Raw genomic sequence first — 20,344 nt, 5'->3', positions numbered from 1 at the left:
TCATTGACGGGTAACTTTGAAATGCCTGCATTTGGTGCTTAGCAGTGCATGTGATTCTGAATTTTAAGAATGTCTTTGGGCCAGGCGCGGTGGCTCAAGCCTGTAATCCCAGCACTTTGGGAGGCCAAGGCGGGCGGATCACGAGGTCAGGAGATCGAGACCATCCTGGCTAACATGGTGAAACCCCATTTCTACTAAAAAATACAAAAAAACTAGCCGGGCGAGATGGCAGGCGCCTGTAGTCCCAGCTACTCCGGAGGCTGAGGCAGGAGAATGGCATGAACCCGGGAGGCGGAGCTTGCAGTGAGCTGAGATCCGGCCACTGCACTCCAGCCCGGTCCACAGAGCGAGACTCCGTCTCAGAAAAAAAAAAAAACAAAAAACAAAAACAGAATGTCTTTGGAGTTCCTATCAGTTTTTTTTTTTTTCCCCTGTATTATTAGAAAATTTGGAAGGTTTTTTTTTTACAGGTCATTCTAAGAGTTGCTCTCCCCACCTTACACCTATCCCAAGGATGGGAAACCTTTGACTTTCTTTTCCTGAGCCGAGTTTCATTTATATTTGGAAATTTAGCTGAAAGAGCCAGTGACTGACTTAATGAGTCACCCACCGCTTAACACAAACTTTTTCTCCCTTGTTGTCAGTGGTGCTTTAGTTTTCTTTTACCATTTTCTAAGTATTTACATCAACATAATAGTGGATTTTTGCTCTTGAGTTTTCATTTTTTATTAAATCTTTAATCTCCAATGTTAGATGTCCTAGAGTTGAGAAAATATGGCAAGGACATGGAATTTCAAAGGCCTGATTTCAATCCTGTCTCTGCACTTAATAATATCTTGAAGTCTCTGTTAGCTATAAAATGAGAGTAACTTCCTAGAGGGTGTGTGTATGTGTATATTAAATGAGATTATATATTGGGAACATTGGAAACATTCTGGTATAGGGACGTTTAAACCTTCCCTCTGAATGTTCAATTAATTGAGTGCTGAAATAAACTGACAGTAAACAGATGAACAAGAGAAAGTGTGTACAAATTTGTTGACATGCAAGCATGGGTGGGAGCTACAAAAAAAATACAAGATTCTAAAAAGGGCCAGATGATTGAAGCCTAAATCCCCTCGTCATAAAGGGAGAAGTGGAGGATGCGGGCAATTTTAGAGGAAGAGTAAATGATTTGAAGCGGAGACGAGCGGGCCTGAAGAGCAGACAATGACCTGGAACAAAATTCTTCTGGGCTCTGGGAGAGATGATGTCAATTTTTTGGGAAGGTGAGGGGCAGAACTGTACTGCAAACAAAAGTTGTCTTTGTTATATAGATACAGTCTCTGAGGTAACAAATAGCCCTTAGAAGAATAGTCAAAAGAATAGGTGAAAAGTCTGTTTGGGTACAGTATGCCCAGGGGCCTGGCAATTTTTAGTTTTCTCTCCTGCTGTATGAGTTAATCTTCTCTGGTTTATATAGATTCCAGGGAATTATCCAAGACAATTTCATTCCTTCTGAATGAACGTCCCTCAGTCAGATAAGGGAACTTCAGAGAAAACCTCTCCCTGTGCTTCGGAAGGGAAAGTGGGGAGGCAGGAGAATGTTGGAGAGAGACCTTGCTTCTGAGTCCTTTCAATTGCTTTTGTTCAGAGCACTCAGCAAGCCAGAATGCCATACTTTGGGGCATTGTTTTCATAACCGCAACATTGATATACAACAAGAGTATAATAAATTCATATTTTCTTTCCTTGTCGTGAGCCAGTGATCCCTTTTTTTTTGCGTCCTCAAAAAGTTATACTGATGTTAAATATGCTGTCTTTACTGAAACGGATTTTAAAAAGACCCAGTATTAAGTGGGGCCACCTGAGAAGGGAAAGAATTTCTATGAAACTCTCAGATTTTTAATTTATATTGAAATTACTAATATTTCCTTATACCTGAAGTGCATAGTACTGTATTTTGCACATAGTAGACACTTAAGGATGTTATTGTGCCGTAGTAAAAATAGCAGGAAGGAATCTGAAGGCCTGTAGGTAATCTTGACTTCTTTGCTTATTAATTTTTGTGGCGTTTGCAAGTAACTGGATCTCTTTGGACACTGCATCTTGCCCTTTTGGCTTAGCAGTGGGAAGAAGTTGAACTCACCTCCTTATACTTAACTAGAGAAAAAAATCCATACAAGGAGCTTCTCAGAGCCCAGAAAAGGAGCTCTAGATATGGAAGTGGATTGGATGGGAACCATCTCAGATTTGGAATTGCTGGTCAAGGAGAGGACCATATTAGGACATTTCCAGTTGAGGATCAGGGCGTATCACAGATCGGAAGTTTTGTAAACTTGGAAAGAAGAAGTTTCATAAACCTTGAAAAACAGACTAGGGTCTTAATCACAACAGGAATGGCAACAAAACCCCCACATAATTGCAGGAAATGAAGGTGCAGAGTTTCAAATACAGGAAAAATACAACTGGAAGATGCAAGTAACAAAGGGGAAAAAACTTTACGGATGAGGTGGCTTCTCTAACTTAGAATTTTTCTCATTGCTCACCTCTTCCCATTTCCCTCTACTTAAGTTTAGCTAAGAAAATTCTTTCACCTTTTTTTTTTCTTTTTCACGTAGCCTTCTCCCCGATCCCCAGTTCTTTTCATTCTTTCATTTTCAGTCAAGATTTATGAAAACATGAACCATGCTAGAGATACACCTGATTTTTTTCTGGGATATTTGTTTGACTTTATAGTAAAAGATAAAACAGCAAAATAACAGTTTCAAAGACCTTGGCTTCTCCATAATATACTCAGTATTCTTACTGCACTTCATTAAACCACCATAACAAACCACCTCAAAACCCAGTGGCATACCAAAATATTGTCACTCACGCTCACAGATTTGCTGGTTGGCTGGGCTGGCTGTTTTCACATGTGCCTCATTCTTCTTAGGCAAGTGGGCTACCAAGTCATATTCTTCTTAAGTAGGTTGTGGAAGTTCAACTGGGTAAGCCCAGCGATGCAGGTATGTTTCCTGTCTGCTTGCATGCTGGCTGCTAACATGCCATTGGTCAAATCCCATCATCCATGACAAAAGGGAATACATCATTGTGGGAGGAAGTAAAAAGTGGCAAAGAGTATGGATACAGGGGTGGGAGATTGGGAGTCTAGCATAGGCAGTGTAATCTTTTCTGGGATTTATATTTGTGTTTGTATTTTACCTTGTAGTCGTTAATTTGTATATGTACTATTTTGTATTCTGCTTTAGCTTAATACGATTTTGTAAGGAAAACTTCTGAATAGATTATATATTTTTCACTTAAAAACAATAGTTTTATGTTTAACTCAGACTCTGCTTCTAAGTTGATCTGCATCAAAATCATTTGAAGTGCTTATTGAAATGCAGATCCTTAGACCTCAACCCAGACCCTCTGGAATCAATGTCTGGGGATGAGGCCTGGACATCTTCATTATTAACAAACTCATGGAGTCATCCTTCTGTACATTAAAGTTTGAGAACTGCTTTCTTAGTGGAAGGACACGTGTTTGTATTAGTCGGTTCTCACATTGCGGTAAGGACATACCCGAGACTGGGTGATATGGTTAGGCTTTGAGTCCCCACCCAAATCTCATCTTAAATTGTAGTTCCCATAATCCCCATGTTTTGTGGGAGAGACCAGATGGAAATAACTGAATCATGGGGGCAGTTTCCCCCATCCTGTTCTCATGATAGTGAATAAGTGTCACAAGATCTGATGATTTTATAAAGAGCAGTTCCCCTGAAGACGCTCTCTTGCCTGCCACCACGTAAGATGTGCCCTTGCTCCTCCTTCACCTTCAGCCATGATTGTGAGGCCTCAGCCATGTGAAACCATGATTCCATTAAACCTCTTTCCTTTATAAATTACCCAGTGTGTTAGTCTGTTCTTATGCAACTAATAAAGACATACCTGAGACTGGGTAATTTATAAAGAAAAAGATGTTTAATGGACTCACAATTCCACATTGTCAGAGGCCTGACAATCATGGCAGAAGGGAAAGGAGAAGCAGTGGCGCATCTTACATGGTGGCAGGCAAGAGAGCGTGTGCAGGGGAACTTTCCTTTACAAAACCGTCAGATCTCACAACACTTATTCACTGTCAGAAGAACAGCGTGGGAAAAACCCGCCCCCATGATTCAATTACCTTCTACCAGATCCCTCCCATGACACATGAGGATTGTGGGAGCTACCACTCAACATGAGATTTGGGTGGGGACAGCCAATTTTTAAGTTTTATAATTAATGGCCATCAACACTTGTACAAATGACTAATTTCCTTGGGTACTCGGCAATTTTTTTCTGAGCCATGGTTGAATAATTTTCAGTTGAGAAAAATAATACTTTATGTATGAAATCAGATTTGGAGTGCTGGTAGCAGTGAGATTACAGACTTAAAAAAATTATAAAGAATTTTATATTAACTAAATGAAGACACTGAATTGAATAAAGATAATTTCTGTAAAAGTTTTATGCCTTTAATTCATAATGTTGGGTACTGCATAGCTTAGTCATGATTCTATTGCTATTTATTGGTAATTTTCTAAATGAAAGTAGTATAAACCAAAAAATATCTTAAGGCAAGTCTCAATCAATTTAGAAAGTTTATTTTGGCAGGGTTTCTTAAGTATGCACCCGTGACACAGCCTCAGGAGGTCCTGACAACGTGTGCCCAAGGTGGTTGGGGTACAGCTTGCTTTTAGGCATTTTAAGGAGACATAATGTATCAGTCAGTTCATGTAAGATTCACATTGGTTCAGTCTGGAAGCGAGGGACAAGTCTGGTCCCAGGGTGGCTTCCCAGGTCATCAGTAGATTTGAACATATTCTGATTGGCAATTGGTTGAGTTATTATCAGTAGAAAGGAATGTCTGGGTTAAGATAAGGGGTTTTGGAGATCTGGGTTTTATCATGCAAATGAAGCCTTCAAGTTGCAGGCTTTAGAGAGAATAGACTGAAAATGTTTCTTACCAGACTTAAGGTCTGTGTTTATGTTAATGCTGGAGCAGTATAATGAGGCATGTCCACCCCCTACTTCCAGTCATGGCGTGAAAGTAGTCTTTTGGGTTAAATTTTAGAGTGCCTTGAAGCTTCAAATTTTATTTTTGGTTTATGGTATAAAAACGGATAGGTTTAAGATAATTTTATTTTTCTCATTTCAGCTTTGTAAATTTGGCAGTTCTTTTATTCATCCATTTTGATAACTTCCTGACATTTTATATGACTTTGTGTACTTTATTATGTATTGTATTGTTTGATAGTCTTGGTTATCCCAGCTCTGTAAAAAAAATTTATGGAAGTGAAAATTCCTTGATGGCATGGCAGACACTGCCAATGCCTATGCAATGAACATCTTTTCTTTTTGATAACAGAACCTTGATTTCATTTTCACAGCAGCCTTTGCCCACCCGAAAAATTCACTTCCCAATCTCCTTTGCAGCCATGAGTGGCCATGCAAATGTGTTGTGCTTTGTGAGGCTTGTATAAGTGGAAGTTTGTAGGTGGGGCATGTTAAAGAAGTCTCATTCATTTGGGAGACACCTTTTGTCCTTTTGCCCTTCTCTTTATCCTACCTAGAACTTGGACAGGATGGTGGAGGAGGAGACCACGCAGTGACAGATATTCTGATGCATGGTCCACATAAAGACTTGATGTTGGGTGTCCTTACTAGGTCTGAACTGCCCATTGTGTCTTCTAAGTTTGAAAAGAAAGACACTCCAGAGTATTGAAGCTGCTGTTTAGTTGGGAATCTGTTACGTGTAGCTGAATATAGTTTCTACCTAATACAGATGATTTCTGTAAAAGATATTTGGGCTGCAATATCTTAAATTTTATTTTACAATTTGATGTCAACAAAGCTGAATGCAGAACATTTTAAAACTTTTTATTTTGAAATTTCAAATTTAAAGTTGCAAGACTTAGTACACAGAACTTCCATAACTTTTTTCTCTCCAAACCATTTGATAGTAAGTTGCAGGCATCATGCCCCTTTACCATTAAATTCTTCAGGATATATTTCCTAATAAAAAAGATACTCTCTTACTATACTGGAGTTATCAAATTCAAGAATTTAATGTTAATAAAATGTCATTACTAAGCTGTGCATATTTATATTTCTCCAGTTGTCTCAACAGTATCCTGCATAACATTTGTAATGGGATGCAGTCGGCTCCCCCTTTGGCTGACATGCTTCTTTAGTCTTCTTTAGGGTGGAGACTCCAGCTGTTTTTTATGGCATAGACATTTTTGAAGATGATAGAATAATTATTTTTCATAGTGTCCTTCAGTTTGGGTTTGTGTGATGCTTCCTCAAGATGAGATTTAGGTTGTGCATTTTCGCCGGGGCTGTATCACAGATTATAGAGTGTCAGGAGGCACACACTGCCGTTGTATCCCATGGTTGGTAATACTAACTTTGATCTCTTGGTTAAGGTGGTGACTGTCAGGTTTTGCACTGTTGTTACAGTAGGTAGCTAGTCAGACATGAGCAGGGCAGAAGAGGGCCTCCCGCCAGGATGTCAGGCAACCAGTAGGTGGTGGTCAGGCTGTTATTAACTAACCGTCTCTCTAAAATAATAATAATAATTGGTCACAGCGGGCGCCAGGGAAAGGCAGTCTCCCAATAGATAGAAACACCTGAAACTGGTGATCAGCAGCTTCCTGATAAGATCCCCAGATTTGAGTGAATGGGCTCAAGCATATATGCACTAAGAGGCAAAACGGTGGAGTTCAACTGATGTATGACCTTCCTTTAGGAACACCCAACTGGTAAGGGAAAAACGCCTTACGTGAGCATGGGCACGATTTCAGTAAACACACTGTGCGTACAGCCCCTTCCCACTGAGTTATGTCTTGCCAAAACATGTCTTTTCCAAGGATGTTTCTCTCTTTGTGCTCAGCCATCATGGATAAGACTCCTTTTCTTGTTAGATGGCGTAAATGAGGGGTTGAAGAAAAAGACAGAAACTGCTAATTAAATAAGACTTATTGGGGAGTAATTAGAGAAGATACCTTTTTGAAACATGAGAATGAAATAAGGGTTCTCCACAGCATAATTCATTCTTTCTAAAAAAATGAAATTGGCCTTTCTCAAGTTCTTTTTCCATTTTTACTCTAGTTTATTCTGTTTTGTTTGTTTGTTTTGGAAAACCAAAGGTCGTTTGTTTTGGAAAACCAAAGGTCATTTGTTTTCTTTTCCTAGTATATTTTCAGAGTTGAGAATATAATGATTTTGGTTTTTTTCGTCCCTCTAGCACCAGCAAACCTTTTTGAATCAACTGAGAGAAATTACTGGGATTAATGACACCCAGATACTACAGCAAGCCTTGAAGGTATGACCTCTGTTTTATGATACACAGTTTGTGCTATACGCTCATCTCTAGTGTGTATATTTGATGTTTTTTTTTTTTTTTTTTTTTTTGTTATACCTTGTGGTAGTTTTAGAGATACAGGAATGGACTTTGTAAAGTAAAATCCTCAGTTAACAAACTGCAGTTTTGAGCATGTTAGCTTTCAGCAGTCTGATGTCCATGATACCTTAGAGTGACAGATAATCTCTTTCTATATATGAAATGCTTTTTGTGCAAAATAGTGGGATGTGAATCCTAATTCAAATAGATGGTTTTACTTACGAGCTATGATTTTAGAGTTTAAATGAGGGTGCAAGGTGAGGTGTATTAGAGGATGAGGTGTAAGAGAAGGGAAAAGTAGAAAATTAATAGAAGGCTGAAAGCTTACATTTTTCTTCTCCCGAGAAGCAGAGATATAAATTTGTACCCATTCAGCTAATGACACCCTAAGTTAAACGTTCAATTTCAAACTCTTCAGTATAGGCAACAACTAAAATGTGTCACTTTGGTCATATCTTAGTTGGACCTTCATTTTCACACAGACATCCAAATGAGTCATATCATATGGATACTCACATTGAAAAAGAGTGAATGAAAGCTATTTAAGAAACAGAACTGTACAGTATTTTAAGCTTATTTGCATATTACTACTATAGGCTAAAAACAATATAGCTTTTTTGCCATTGCAGTTATATACACAGCTCCAATCCTTTGGAACTCGATTTCAAGCCTAGAGTTCTTTATTCATTTTTAGAAATAATCTATCAGATGATTATAATAAAAGTCATTATAATAATAAGTAGTACTGCTTAAACATTTAGTACTACCAGGCAGTATTTTAAGTACTTTATGTGGGCTAACTCATCCTAATAATAACTGTATGAGATAAGTATTAGTTTCATCCCCCTTTTGAAAAGATGAGCAACAGAGAGGTTAAAGTAACTTGCTCAAGATCACACAGCCTGTATGTGGAGAAGCTTGGAATAGAAACCAAGGCAGCCTGATCCCAGGGTGCCACACTTAATTTATGCTTTTTTTACTAGAAGCTTTGCTTCACCTTATTCTCCCATCAGGAAAATCATGAAATAGTCATGTTTAGAGCATTAATGCGGGGTGTATGAAGCCACTGTAAGTATTTGGAGAGGAAGCAGAGATTATGACATTTAGATAATTGCTAGTCCCTTTTTATTCTGATAAATATCATTACTAAATTCCTTGTTTGTTTTCAGAAACTGCCTTTTTCATTATGTATTGCTTAGTATGAGGCCATAGCCTATGACCTTGCCAGGGTAAATTGAGGACTTCGCTTTTTTTTTTTTTTTTTTATCTTAGAAAATATATAGCTCGAATGAAGTCTTATCCACATTTCCTTTGATGTAGGTTGTGTGAAGCATAGGTATTTTTAATTTTCCAAAATTTTTGTTTCAGTTGCCAGTAGCTGGGGGAAAAGAGTATATTTAAACCTTAATTGTTGCCCACTATAAATACTGACAAGAAGTCTACTTTTGGGCACCATAATGTCATTGATTAATTTCGGTACTTTTCATTTGAGAACATGTTTTAGCTCTAAAAAGCAAATGAACTTCAAGTTGTGTAAATTCCTGCGGTTTTTTAAAATTATTATATGAGGTAATATATGAAAAACAACACATTTCTTGGCATATAGTAAGTGCTCAATAAATGTTAGCCATCATTGCGATTTATTTTATTATTAAATTACTTATTTAACTATAGTGTATCTTACATTTTGGATGAGTCACTTAGGAATTGTCTAATGATCATGACAGATAGTATACTTGAAAGCTGTGGTGCTTTTGAAACTGCACCCTTACCCCTCTCATCACTGACTGCTAGAATTGGGGTAGGTCTTGGGGACTTTATTCTGCCAGCTGCTCGGTCCTTAAATTCTGGAATCATCCTGATCCCACTTCTGTCATAGCCCACATTTAATAAGACAGCAATAATATTGGACGCTCTCTCCTGCCTTTTCTCTCCTGTAGTCTATTCTTAATATATAGTCAGAGTAAACGCTTTAAAATGTAAGTCATACTGTGTCATTGCTTTTCAAAACACTCTACTGGCTTCTTATTACACCCATGTGCATGTCTAAGTTCTTAGGGAACCTACAGAACCTTTCATGTTCTGGTTTTCTTTTTTCTTTTTCTTTTTTTTTTCTTTGAGACGGGGTCTCGCTCTGTCGCCCACCTGGAGTGCAGTGACGGGATATCGGCTCACTGCAAGCTCTGCCTCCCGGGTTCACGCCATTCTCCTGCCTCAGCCTCCCGAGTTGCTGGGACTACAGGCGCCCGCCACCTCGCCCAGCTAATTTTTTGTATTTTTGGTAGAGACGGGGTTTCACCGTGTTAGCCAGGATAGTCTTGATCTCCTGACTTTGTGATCCACTCACCTCAGCCTCCCAAAGTGCTGGGATTATAGGCGTGAACCCCTGCGCCTGGCCACTGCTCTTGTTTTCTGTTACAAAGATAGCTTCCTTATGAATATCTGGGTTTCCTGTGTTGTTTCAGTTAACTGTCTTAGAGCTAGCGTTTTATTTGTCAGTTGTGCAGAGGATATAAAGGTGTAACTGGGCAAGTCTCTTCTCATTTTGCTGTTTTAAAAATTCTTATTCTGGCATCTGCTTTCCTCGAAATGAACTTTAAAATACTTTTATTTGGCTATGCTTTTGATGAGAACTGTGTAAAATGTATATGTTTAATTTGAGCAGGATTGTCATCTTGACAGTGTTGAGTATTTCTGTCCAGAGTTCTGTATGTCTTTCCATAGTTCCACATTATGAAGCCCTTCAGTACATTTTGCCATTTTCTTCCTGTGAGTCCTTGACATTTTGCTGAAATTTGCCCCTAAGTATATATCCAGCACCCGGATTAAAAGGAATACCTTTTATTGTCCTTGTTTGTAGAAGTACTAATTTAAATACCCGTTTTGCACTGTTTCGTATGGCAAGTTCCAGAAGACATTTTTTAGTTTATTTGTTCAAAAGTAGAAGTTTGTGATTGACTCTTATTAAGCAGATAGGAAAGTAATGAAGACTAAAAAATTAGAGATGGATTTTTACATTGTATCAGTAGTTTTAATTAGTAAAAAAGGTATTACTGTTGATACTGTATACTTTTTGTATGATGCATTTATAGTATAAAATTAAAATCATATAGATTAATTGCAAATCTAAAGCAATTTTGTTCTAGAGTGTTAGTCATGGAGAATATTGTATAAAGTTATTTCAAAACACTTGATACTCTTTTCTTGACATTTGAAGGATAGTAATGGAAACTTGGAATTAGCAGTGGCTTTCCTTACTGCGAAGAATGCTAAGACCCCTCAGCAGGAGGATACAACTTACTACCAAACAGCACTTCCTGGCAATGATAGATACATCAGTGTGGGAAGCCAGGCAGATACAAGTAAGTTTTCTTTCTTTTCGTATTATTTTAATAGAAACATACTGAAAAACTTTTGTTGGTGAAATATATTAATGTTGCTTAAGCAGAGGTAAAGAACTAATAAACAACTCTATTAACCTTGGTTCTTTTTAGTGTAGTTGAAAAGAGCATATATTATCTTTTTCAGATTATAAGGAAAAGATTTTATGTAAGTTATATGGTTTTTCATAGAGCATTTCATATAGTATTTATTGCTTTGAAATAATCGAATAGCTGCAGTTATATTCATAAAAGGAAGAGCTAGAATTTTTAATGGGCACAGTTATTTTGTAGATTTTAAGTGCTGGTAGAGGCTTTAGTATTACTTCTGAGGTTGAAGTATTATTTCTAATTGCTGATAGGTTTACCATTTAATAAAATTTCCCTTTCCTTTTCCCCACTTCCAAACGAAGCTTTGGCGAAGAAGTTTATTATTGTGTAATGAAATGGCCTTTCATCCAAAAGGAAAAAAAAAAGAAAACTTGGAAAAAGTGTTTTGGAGATACACACAAATACATACATGTGGAAGATTCTATGTGGGACTTAAGTTTTTCTTCATAATGTGAATACTTTATAATTATGTAGCACACAGTTTTTCAAACTATGTTCAGTTACCTCCATGTCTCATTTTAGTTTAATAATTGTACTACATAAAAATAGTTACTTTTATGCATTATGGATTTACAAAGTTTGATTATTGACATATATTTGGAGATAATTTCTTATTTTGTTTGTAGACATTCTCAAAGTGAGGAAGCAACCGGAAAAGAGCTCATTTACGTAGATGGGTATTAATGTTTATTGATAAAATATTTTAATTTTTAGTTTTCAGGATAATCTTGGTATTTTTGCTACACAGATGATCTTGTGTCAGAGAAAACTAGAATATTCCTGTCTCAGTTAATAGGTGATGGGAGAATTTTTGCAGCATCTGTAAGACAGACCCATTTACTTAGTGTCTAAGTTCAAGGCAAACTGTGACTTGACCCCCATCCACATTTCTAGCCTCATTTTCCACTGTTTTCCTCCTGTCATTCAACACTGTGATAATATAGAACGGCTTGAAGTTCTCTCGTACTCAGTGCCATTTAATTTCTCTGTCTTTACGTGTGCTGTTCCTTCTGTTTGAATGCACTCTGGCCTTTTCCTCCCTCGCCTAATTTGTTGTGGTCTTGAAAGATTTAGCCAAAGAGCTGCTTGCTGGAGAATGTTTTTTCCTGGCCTCTAGCTAGGACCAAGTGCTTCTCCAGCATCCAAGGCATGCTTCTGTCTTAATGAGCACTCTGTTATTTTGAAATGATTTCCTTGAACATTATTGGTGCTCAAAAAATGTTCACTGAGTTATTTTTGATAATATGCGCAGTAAAGCTCTTTCAAAACCAATGAAAGGGAATGAAGTTGAGAAGTTTGTTGCAAAAAGTTGAAAGAGAAGTGGTATAAATATCAGAAAATGAGTACTTAATAATATTTTGGATATTTCAAAGTTCCAAGACTCGAGGGGAAAAAGAAACTAGATGGGTGATAAAAGGGAGAAGGATAATTTTGCCTACTATGTTCCTGGTTTAAGTGAAGCAAACAGGAAATTGACTAAACAGAGATCATTGTTGTTAGTTGTGAACTCTTAATATAGATGTTATACTTGGTGACATGACATAGTTTATTTATATAAAAGGGGGAAATTAGGATTATATGTGTCCTACACAAAAGAAAACATTTGCTGTGCAAAGTGAGAAAATACTGCATAAGGCAAGTGGTTACACTTGTTTAAGATTTTAGATAGGGAATAGTGAAAATATTATGGAGGACAAATAAAATTTGAATAAGTTCCCTTAGGGAGAAGGCGACCTAATTTCAGGAGGCATGTGTCTCATTTGCTGATAATTAAAACTTTTTTTGTGTGTTGGTGGATCTCTTGAAAAATATTCACGAAGTAATTTTATTTTCCACTTGAAATAGAAAGTAGAGAAATGAAGTTTCTCATGTCATCTCAATTGATTGTCATATTGAGTAAATTGCTTGCTGTTGTGGTTTCTTTATCCATAAAACACATAATACATTATATGTATTAAGTGCTTTCCCTCTAATCAGGATGCCAGTTGGGATAGTGTGTCCATAAAGTTGGTTTGAGATTATTGACAGCAAACAGTTGTAGGAATTTAATGTGGTGATTGTACTATGATAGTATCAAACCAGAAAAAGAAATTAACTGATGGAGTAACAGTAATACTTTTCCATTAAACATTCCTGCCAGTAGTGTCCAAATACAGTGTTACATGGTTTAAAACTGAGAAAGTGAGGAGATGTCATGCATTTCAGCAGGTATTAAAAAAATACTCTTTAAGTGACTGTGCAGTTACTGTTGAGCAGAAATGAAGTCCTGTATTTTTAATTCTTGGAAGGTATGGTAAAACATGTGGGAAGGAAAGAGAAAATAATTACAAATGGATATATATTCACATGCAGGCCTCTATTAAAAAAAATCTACCTAACTGCTGTAGGAATGTGGAAGAATAGATCAGAGTGTGAGAGTTTTCAAGGGATTGTTGTAGATGTAAAAACTCTTTTTGAACACTTTCTCCATTTTGTATGAAATACATTGTTATTTAAAGATTGACCACAGTTTCATTTAATTCTTTCAAATATGGCAGGGATTTTTATTTTCAACTTTTTTCCATTCTTCTTTTTTAGGTATAAAATCTCTTAAAACCAGGGCTAAAGCGGAAACAAAGTCACGCTAACTTTAAGTATATTGTCTGTTGGTTGCAGTGCTGACAAAATATCTGTCTTCTGAAATAAAAATCTCTAATACCAAATACATATGCCTCCTGTTGATGTAAGCTGGCATATCACTGTTTACAACAGACTGTTTCTTTTAGAAGGAATAAAACTTTTTTTTTCTTTTTTTGCTGACTAGAAAAATATAGTTTTTTTTAAAGTAATATCACATGGAAGTTTTATTTGGGGCATATGGAGAAATTTTTGTTTATGCATACCTGGTATGTCAGAGGCTAAACTAAATTATGTCACTGGATTAGAAAAACAATTTGTGAGCCTTCCTTTAATATTGAAGAAGTAAATGTATTTTCAGTAGTTGGACAATTATATGCCTTTTTGGTGTATTTTTTACCTTTTACTTTTGAGAAAGAAAGGAGACATATCAGGGAAAGCTTGTGCTCTGCATAAGAAAGAGTTTAGAAGTCGTATACCTGATGTCTTTATATTACTTGATTACATTCCATACTGTAATTCTGTTGAATTCTGGGAAAAAGCCCAAATCATTTGTACTATGATTAGCAAACATTCTAGGTAGCTTTTTTGATTATTTGGATATCCTGTCCAGATCAACTATTATAGATTGCCAAATGAGTACCTCTTGTCCCTGGCGTAAATTGAGAATAAAACTGTTTGGAGTTTTGCTGTCAAAAACACAAATAAAAATGAGACCAGGACATAGTGCCAGGTACTGAGCATTATAGATGTGATTAGCAGTCAGAGGAGAGATTCTGCCAAGTTTTTGTGTCATGGCAAACTCTGTCATAGACATGACCATACAGGGTTTTCGCCCAGTTTGAAATCTGATAGTAATGCTTTTTATTTCGTGACCATTAAATTCTTTGGAACATTTTTAAAACAGGAAAAAAACAGTATATGCTCTCCAGAACAAGATGTGCTACAATTGAGTGATCAAAAGATAAGAGGAATTTGGGTAGGTAATTTTAACACAGAAAGTAGTGCCACATATTGACTTAAGTTTTAGAGAAATTGGTATAAGACTTGGAATGAGTGTTAGGTGGTAAGACTCTTCAAACATCTATAAGCCATGTTTTTTTTTTTTTTTTTTTTTTTTTTCTCAAACACGTTGAATTATTTGGAAAGATGACATAGAAAGGGAGGAAAACCTGGAGGTTCTATCCTAGAATTCTAGTTATGGCTATCTTGCTTGGCTACAGTAATAGTGATTTAAACTGTGATAAATAGATCCAATTCTAGTGCTTTTATTCTTAGGATGATTCGCTTATGCTAAAACGTTTAGGATATTATTAATTGAACACTGATACTTTTCCCACTGCCCAGGGAACTTCAGTTTTTCTCTAGGAATTTCTAAGATGTAAAACGGTTTTTGATGACTCACAGAAAGTCAAGATGAAGCCTAAAACGTGAGATGCTAAATGGTGTGAAAATTAGGTCCAACTGATAGGTGCAATTAGATGCTTCAGATTGATTAGATGCATTTTGTTAGATATGAACTGCAGAATGACTTGTATAACTCGATTTTTCTTCAGTTTTGGGTTAGGATGATAGCCATGGTCTTTGTACTTTTGTTGACTAACATGGGAGATTAATTTTACTTGTTTTCACAATAAAAATTGAAAAACAGTAGAATTAATGACAAAACTCTGGAATGACTCCCTTACTACTCATTTTCCTTACTTACCAATGCTGCCACTGTGATTTTAGCAGCTATTATTAGAAACAGAACTAGACCATTTAAAGCTGAGCTGTTCAATATAGTTGCCGCTAGTCACACGTGGCAATTAAAATGAAATAATATTGAAATTCCATTTCTCAGTTGCACTTGAAATGCGTAATTCTGGTGGCTACCAGATCAGTGCAGATAATGCAGTATTTCCATCATCACAGAAAGTTCTAATTTACAACACTCTGTTAGAGAATCTGAATTTAACAGTGAGAAAATTGGAAACGTAGGAACATCTGAAGGAAGCTGAGAGCAAGGGAGAATAGGAGAGTGGAGTGGGAAACGCTTTATATTGTTTATGTCGCCGGGCGCGGTGGCTCACGCCTGTAATCCCAGCACTTTGGGAGGCCGAGGCGGGCGGATCACAAGGTCAGGAGATCGAGACCACGGTGAAACCCCGTCTCTACTAAAAATACAAAAAAAAAGTTAGCCGGGCGCCTGTAGTCCCAGCTACTCGGGAGGCTGAGGCAGGAGAATGGCGGGAACCCGGGAGGCGGAGCTTGCAGTGAGCCGAGATAGCGCCACTGCACTCCAGCCTGGTGGACAGAGCGAGACTCCGTCTCAAAAAATAAATAAATAAATAAAAAATAAAAATAAAAATGTATTGTTTATTTCTTCTGGCTTTGAAGATTCTTGCAACATGATACTTTACTATGCTGTCTGCCCTTTCACTTGAAAGATGTTGAATAGATGGAGGATATGTTCTCATCTTCTGATCAGTGCCACTGTGAAGATGACTCACCAGTGTTTAGCTCTATTCCCTATTTCTGTAACAAATATTTATGATATGTTCTCATCTTCTAATCAGTGCCACTGTAAAGATGACTCACCAGTGTTTAGCTCTGTTCCCTATTTCTTTAACAAATACTTATTGTCTAATATGTAGCAAGTACTTTCATGGATCATTAAGAAACCATACAGAGTCCCAGTTTACATAGAGGGAAGACAGCACACAGTAAACAAACAGTATCAGATAGTAATAAGTAGTTCCTGAAGAACCCTGGACCTGGAGGTAGACAAAGAAGGTGGTGGGGGTGTGCTTGTCGGCTGGGCATAGGATAATATGTGATTTTAGGTAGTGTGGAAGAGCTCATATTTGTACAGACACCTGAGCGAAGTGTGAGCATGAACTTTTTGGCTTTCTGGAAGTTGTGCATCCCAGGCCAGGGCCTGATGCAGCAGTGTGTTGGCCCTCCAGATGAGTGGTGAGGACACAACCTTGTTGAAGCTGAATGAGTGAGGGTAGGAGTGGCAGCATTCTCGTTTCTGATCTCTTGCTGCACATCCTGATGTTCATATTTGCCTTTCTTTCTTAAGGGTATTTCCATTCTTCTCGTGGTCCAGGGTTTTGTTTTGTTTTGTTTTGTTTTTTCTTTTCATAGCTCTTCTGTCAATCTCCCAAAACAACCATTTGGTTTGCAGATCTGTCGGTTTTTATCTGTAGACTTTCCCCTTCAGTTACTCCTGCCCTGCTACATATTCTTATTGCAACTCTTCTCAAACTTCACTACCCAGTTTTTTTCTGCTCTTGCACTTCCTTACTTAGAAATCTTTGCTGACAGTAAATATAAACTTGGCTTATTTTTTTCAAGTATTTCCCATAGGTTTATTCTATATAGATAAGGAAAACAGTGGAATAACTCTTTTTTTCCTTCTGAATTCAAAATCTTTACATATATAATAGTTCAACTAGATTATGGGCCGACTAGGCTTTTGTGAACTTACTTAGAAACCTGAGGTTCAAGTAAGATTCACTTACATAATTCACATTCCCATTTAATATAATATTTCCATGGGAAAGTGAATTATGAGTTAGGAGCAATGCACATATTATGTTTGAAGTCTAGTTCATTGATAAGTTGATGACTAGCATGTATTTTGGAGTTAGCAGAGAAATGTTTGGTAGTTGATATATAAGTTTTACTCAAATGGTATTCCTTTGAAAGTGAAAGATTTAGTAGGATGAGTATCATGTTTTGGTATATATTTCTGATTTTACAGGAAAAATGTTTTAATTTGGACTCTCTTAAAAATGTAGATTGCTGCTTAGATGCATTTGTAACATGATTTTATACAGTGGCACCCAGCTAACTCTTCCCATGTGTGTGCTATTGAATTGTGTTCACGCCAATACTAGAGGGAGGGTTGGTTACAAATAATGTTTTTAGTGTTTTACCAAGGTCTTGCCTTGACACGGATATGACAGTATTAATAATGCTCTAGCATTGAGATGTAAGTTTTACAAAGGCTAATTTTTTATAACTGATTTTTACCAGTTAGAAGCTGTTTACAGCCAGACTTATTCTCTGTTTCTTTTCTAAGCATTTGAGAATATTGAGCGCTAGTTTTTATTATAAACTGATAATTCATTACATGTTTTACACAAATCATTATTCCACTGAGTCCAGAAAAAGAATAAATTGGATTTAACCAGTCTATTGAAATAACATTTTACTTTCGTTTACTGGTCTTAAAATTATATGAATTTGGTATGTGAGGTATCTTTCAGGATTGCATTTGATATGTGAGGCATATTTCAGGATCGTATGTGAGGACCGTATATGAGGGATCTTTCAGGATTCAGCTATCTTTCAAGATTGTCATATTGTTCTAAAATACCCTATGAAAAGAAGCAGCTTTATGGAGTAATAGGAAGATCATGGAGAAAATTGCTACAATTACAATGAAATTAAAATAATAAATAAACTTCCTCCATTGCTTAAAGGAAAAAGTCCCAGCTTTTCAGTTAAGGACTGTTAGTCTCTGGTCTCAACCAGCTTTTCCAGCATTAAAGACTACTATTCCTCTATACCAGGGATTGGAGGCTCAGATTCCCAGCTGGGGTACAGGTGTGCCTATATACTGAACCCTTCGCTATCGGAGCTGCTAGGAGAGGCTAGAGTAGCTGGAGCTATTTAGTGTGGTCATTCTAGCCACAAGCAGCTTTATCCTTTTACACCTATGTAAGGTACAAGATACGCAAGGATGCAAGGGCAAGGAAGATAATGTGAACGTGTATGGCTGGCCAAGTTGGGGGTGGGGGCAAAATGGAGAGTGAATATTCTATCTAAAGAGAACTGCTGCTGCTGCTACTACTACAACACTAGCTTTGTCAAAATGATTATTGCCATGCAGGGATCATGTAACCGGGTTTTCTGATTTTTTTCTTCCTCCCGGAGCATGAGGGAAGAAATACTTATTACTGTACACATAGAGTCTCCTAATCTTTATCTTTTGCCAGTTATTTCAGATATTTTTAAATCACATTGTAAAAACCAAAGAAAACCATTTTCAATTATGATTTGTTTCATAAAAAACATTTATGTCTAAGAACATGGAATAGATGGTGATTTTTGTTATTTTTGCTCTCAGGACCCCTTTACACTCATAAAAGTTATTGAGGACCTCAGAGCTTTTGTGTACATAAAATTTACTGTTTTAGAAATTAAAACTGAGAAAAGCTTAGGCTATTAATTCATATTAAAATATCAATCTATTATGTTTGAATAACATATTTTGTGAAAAATACATTTCCTGAAACAAAATGGTGAGAAGAGTACATTGCTTTACATTCTTGCAAGTCTTGAATGTCTGCCATGTTAGAGGAAAACTCCAATGTGCTTCTGAAGGTTTGCATTCTGTTGCGGTAAGTTGTTTTGGTTGAAGTTTGTGAAGAAAATCTGGCTTTACACAGATAATAATTTAGAAAAGGGAGGAGTATTTTAACTGATAATCAGATAATAATGGATATTCTTTTTAATGCTATACCCAAACTTAACAGATGGTAATTTCTTAAAGATTAGTTGTGATGTGGAATTCGAAATCATCAGTTATTCTATAGTGGTATTAATGACCTTTTCATATTATGTTGCATTAAAATCCATTAATGTTTCTTGCTTTTTGAATGGATCTTTTACCTATGCATGATTTTGTAACACTGTGCATTGGTAATTTGAAAAGATTTCTTTTTAAATGCTTGAAGAATGTCTACTATAAGAAAAAGTTGAACTTGTTAATATCACCACTCATATACAAGCCTTTAAGTATTGAGAAGATATCAAGCTCACACTGGTAGAAACAGGTTTTTCAAAGGTTAGATTTTTACTTGAAAATTCCATACTAATCATTGTTAACAGATACATTTGTTTTCCTTAGAGCAACAGGCTCACTTTTTTTCTCAGACAACATCTGCTAAATACTGAAGTCTGAATAATTCTAGTTTGTAGTTTGTTAGTTTTCCTTTTAAATAAAAATTGCATTCCATGGGAAAAATCAGTTGAGCTGTAACTCATTTTGCACTAGTTATTAGCAACAGCATACTGTGACTATATCGCAGAAGTACTTTATGTGTACCTCTTATGTTAGAATTAAGCATAAATCAAGGTTTGAGATTTTATAAAATTAGGTTTAATCTTTTCGTCAAGAACATAATTCTAAAAGAAATGGACTTGGCTTCTGTTTGAAACAGTGAGTGTGTGTCGTTTTGACTAATACAGTGAATTACACAACTTGGTGCTGCTGCCTTGATTTGTGCTAAGATGCTGCAGTTTCATTCAATATTGTTTTGCATCATTGGTGCAAATGTGACTACAGTGCAAAAGGCAAATAATATCTGAGTATTATTATTTTTTTATTTGAGGACCTTCCTCCCTTTTTTCAGAGGGGCCCTGGGGACCCCAAGGATCAATGGAACATATTTGAAGAACTGCTAGCAAGGCAGAAAGACCACTGGATTTAAGAGTTAGAAGACTTAAATTTTGAAGCCTGTGCACCATTCTGTCTTCTTATGATGTGCATCATTTCTCAGAACTTCAGTGATTTCATTTATAAAATACGTTGGGGGGAAAAAACACATCTTTTTTTTTTTTTTGCTTTTTTGTTGCCTGAATTACAATTGGTAAATTAGGAAAAGGTGAAGTGTAAGTTGTTGCTATTTTTAAATTAGTTTTGGCTGTAGCCCATTTGTTTTACTTTTCAGTCATGATACAGTAAACATTCTAGAAATTTTCAAATAAGGAATTTAATACAGGGGAGATTAGGTTCTTTAAAAAAAATCACTGGAAGTACTAGAGGAAA

At 36.5% G+C, this 20,344-nt stretch overlaps 1 protein-coding gene across 5 annotated transcripts in view; it reads left to right on the top strand.

The window, feature by feature from the left end:
- USP25 (ubiquitin specific peptidase 25) overlaps positions 1–20,344 on the top strand; it is a 146,474-nt gene that overhangs the window by 24,484 nt on the left and 101,646 nt on the right. For all 5 annotated transcript variants that reach the window (XM_023227483.3, XM_023227481.3, XM_023227482.3 and 2 more), the window contains exons 2-3: positions 7,256–7,333; positions 10,629–10,773. In XM_023227483.3, the coding sequence (XP_023083251.1) occupies positions 10,678–10,773 (96 nt within the window). In that variant the 5' untranslated portion in view covers positions 7,256–7,333; positions 10,629–10,677. The remainder of the gene's footprint in view (positions 1–7,255; positions 7,334–10,628; positions 10,774–20,344) is intronic.

Source organism: Piliocolobus tephrosceles, chromosome 19 (assembly GCF_002776525.5).
Source record: "Piliocolobus tephrosceles isolate RC106 chromosome 19, ASM277652v3, whole genome shotgun sequence".
NCBI classification, from domain to species: Eukaryota; Metazoa; Chordata; class Mammalia; order Primates; family Cercopithecidae; genus Piliocolobus; species Piliocolobus tephrosceles.
This window is presented reverse-complemented; position numbering and strand designations above follow the sequence as displayed.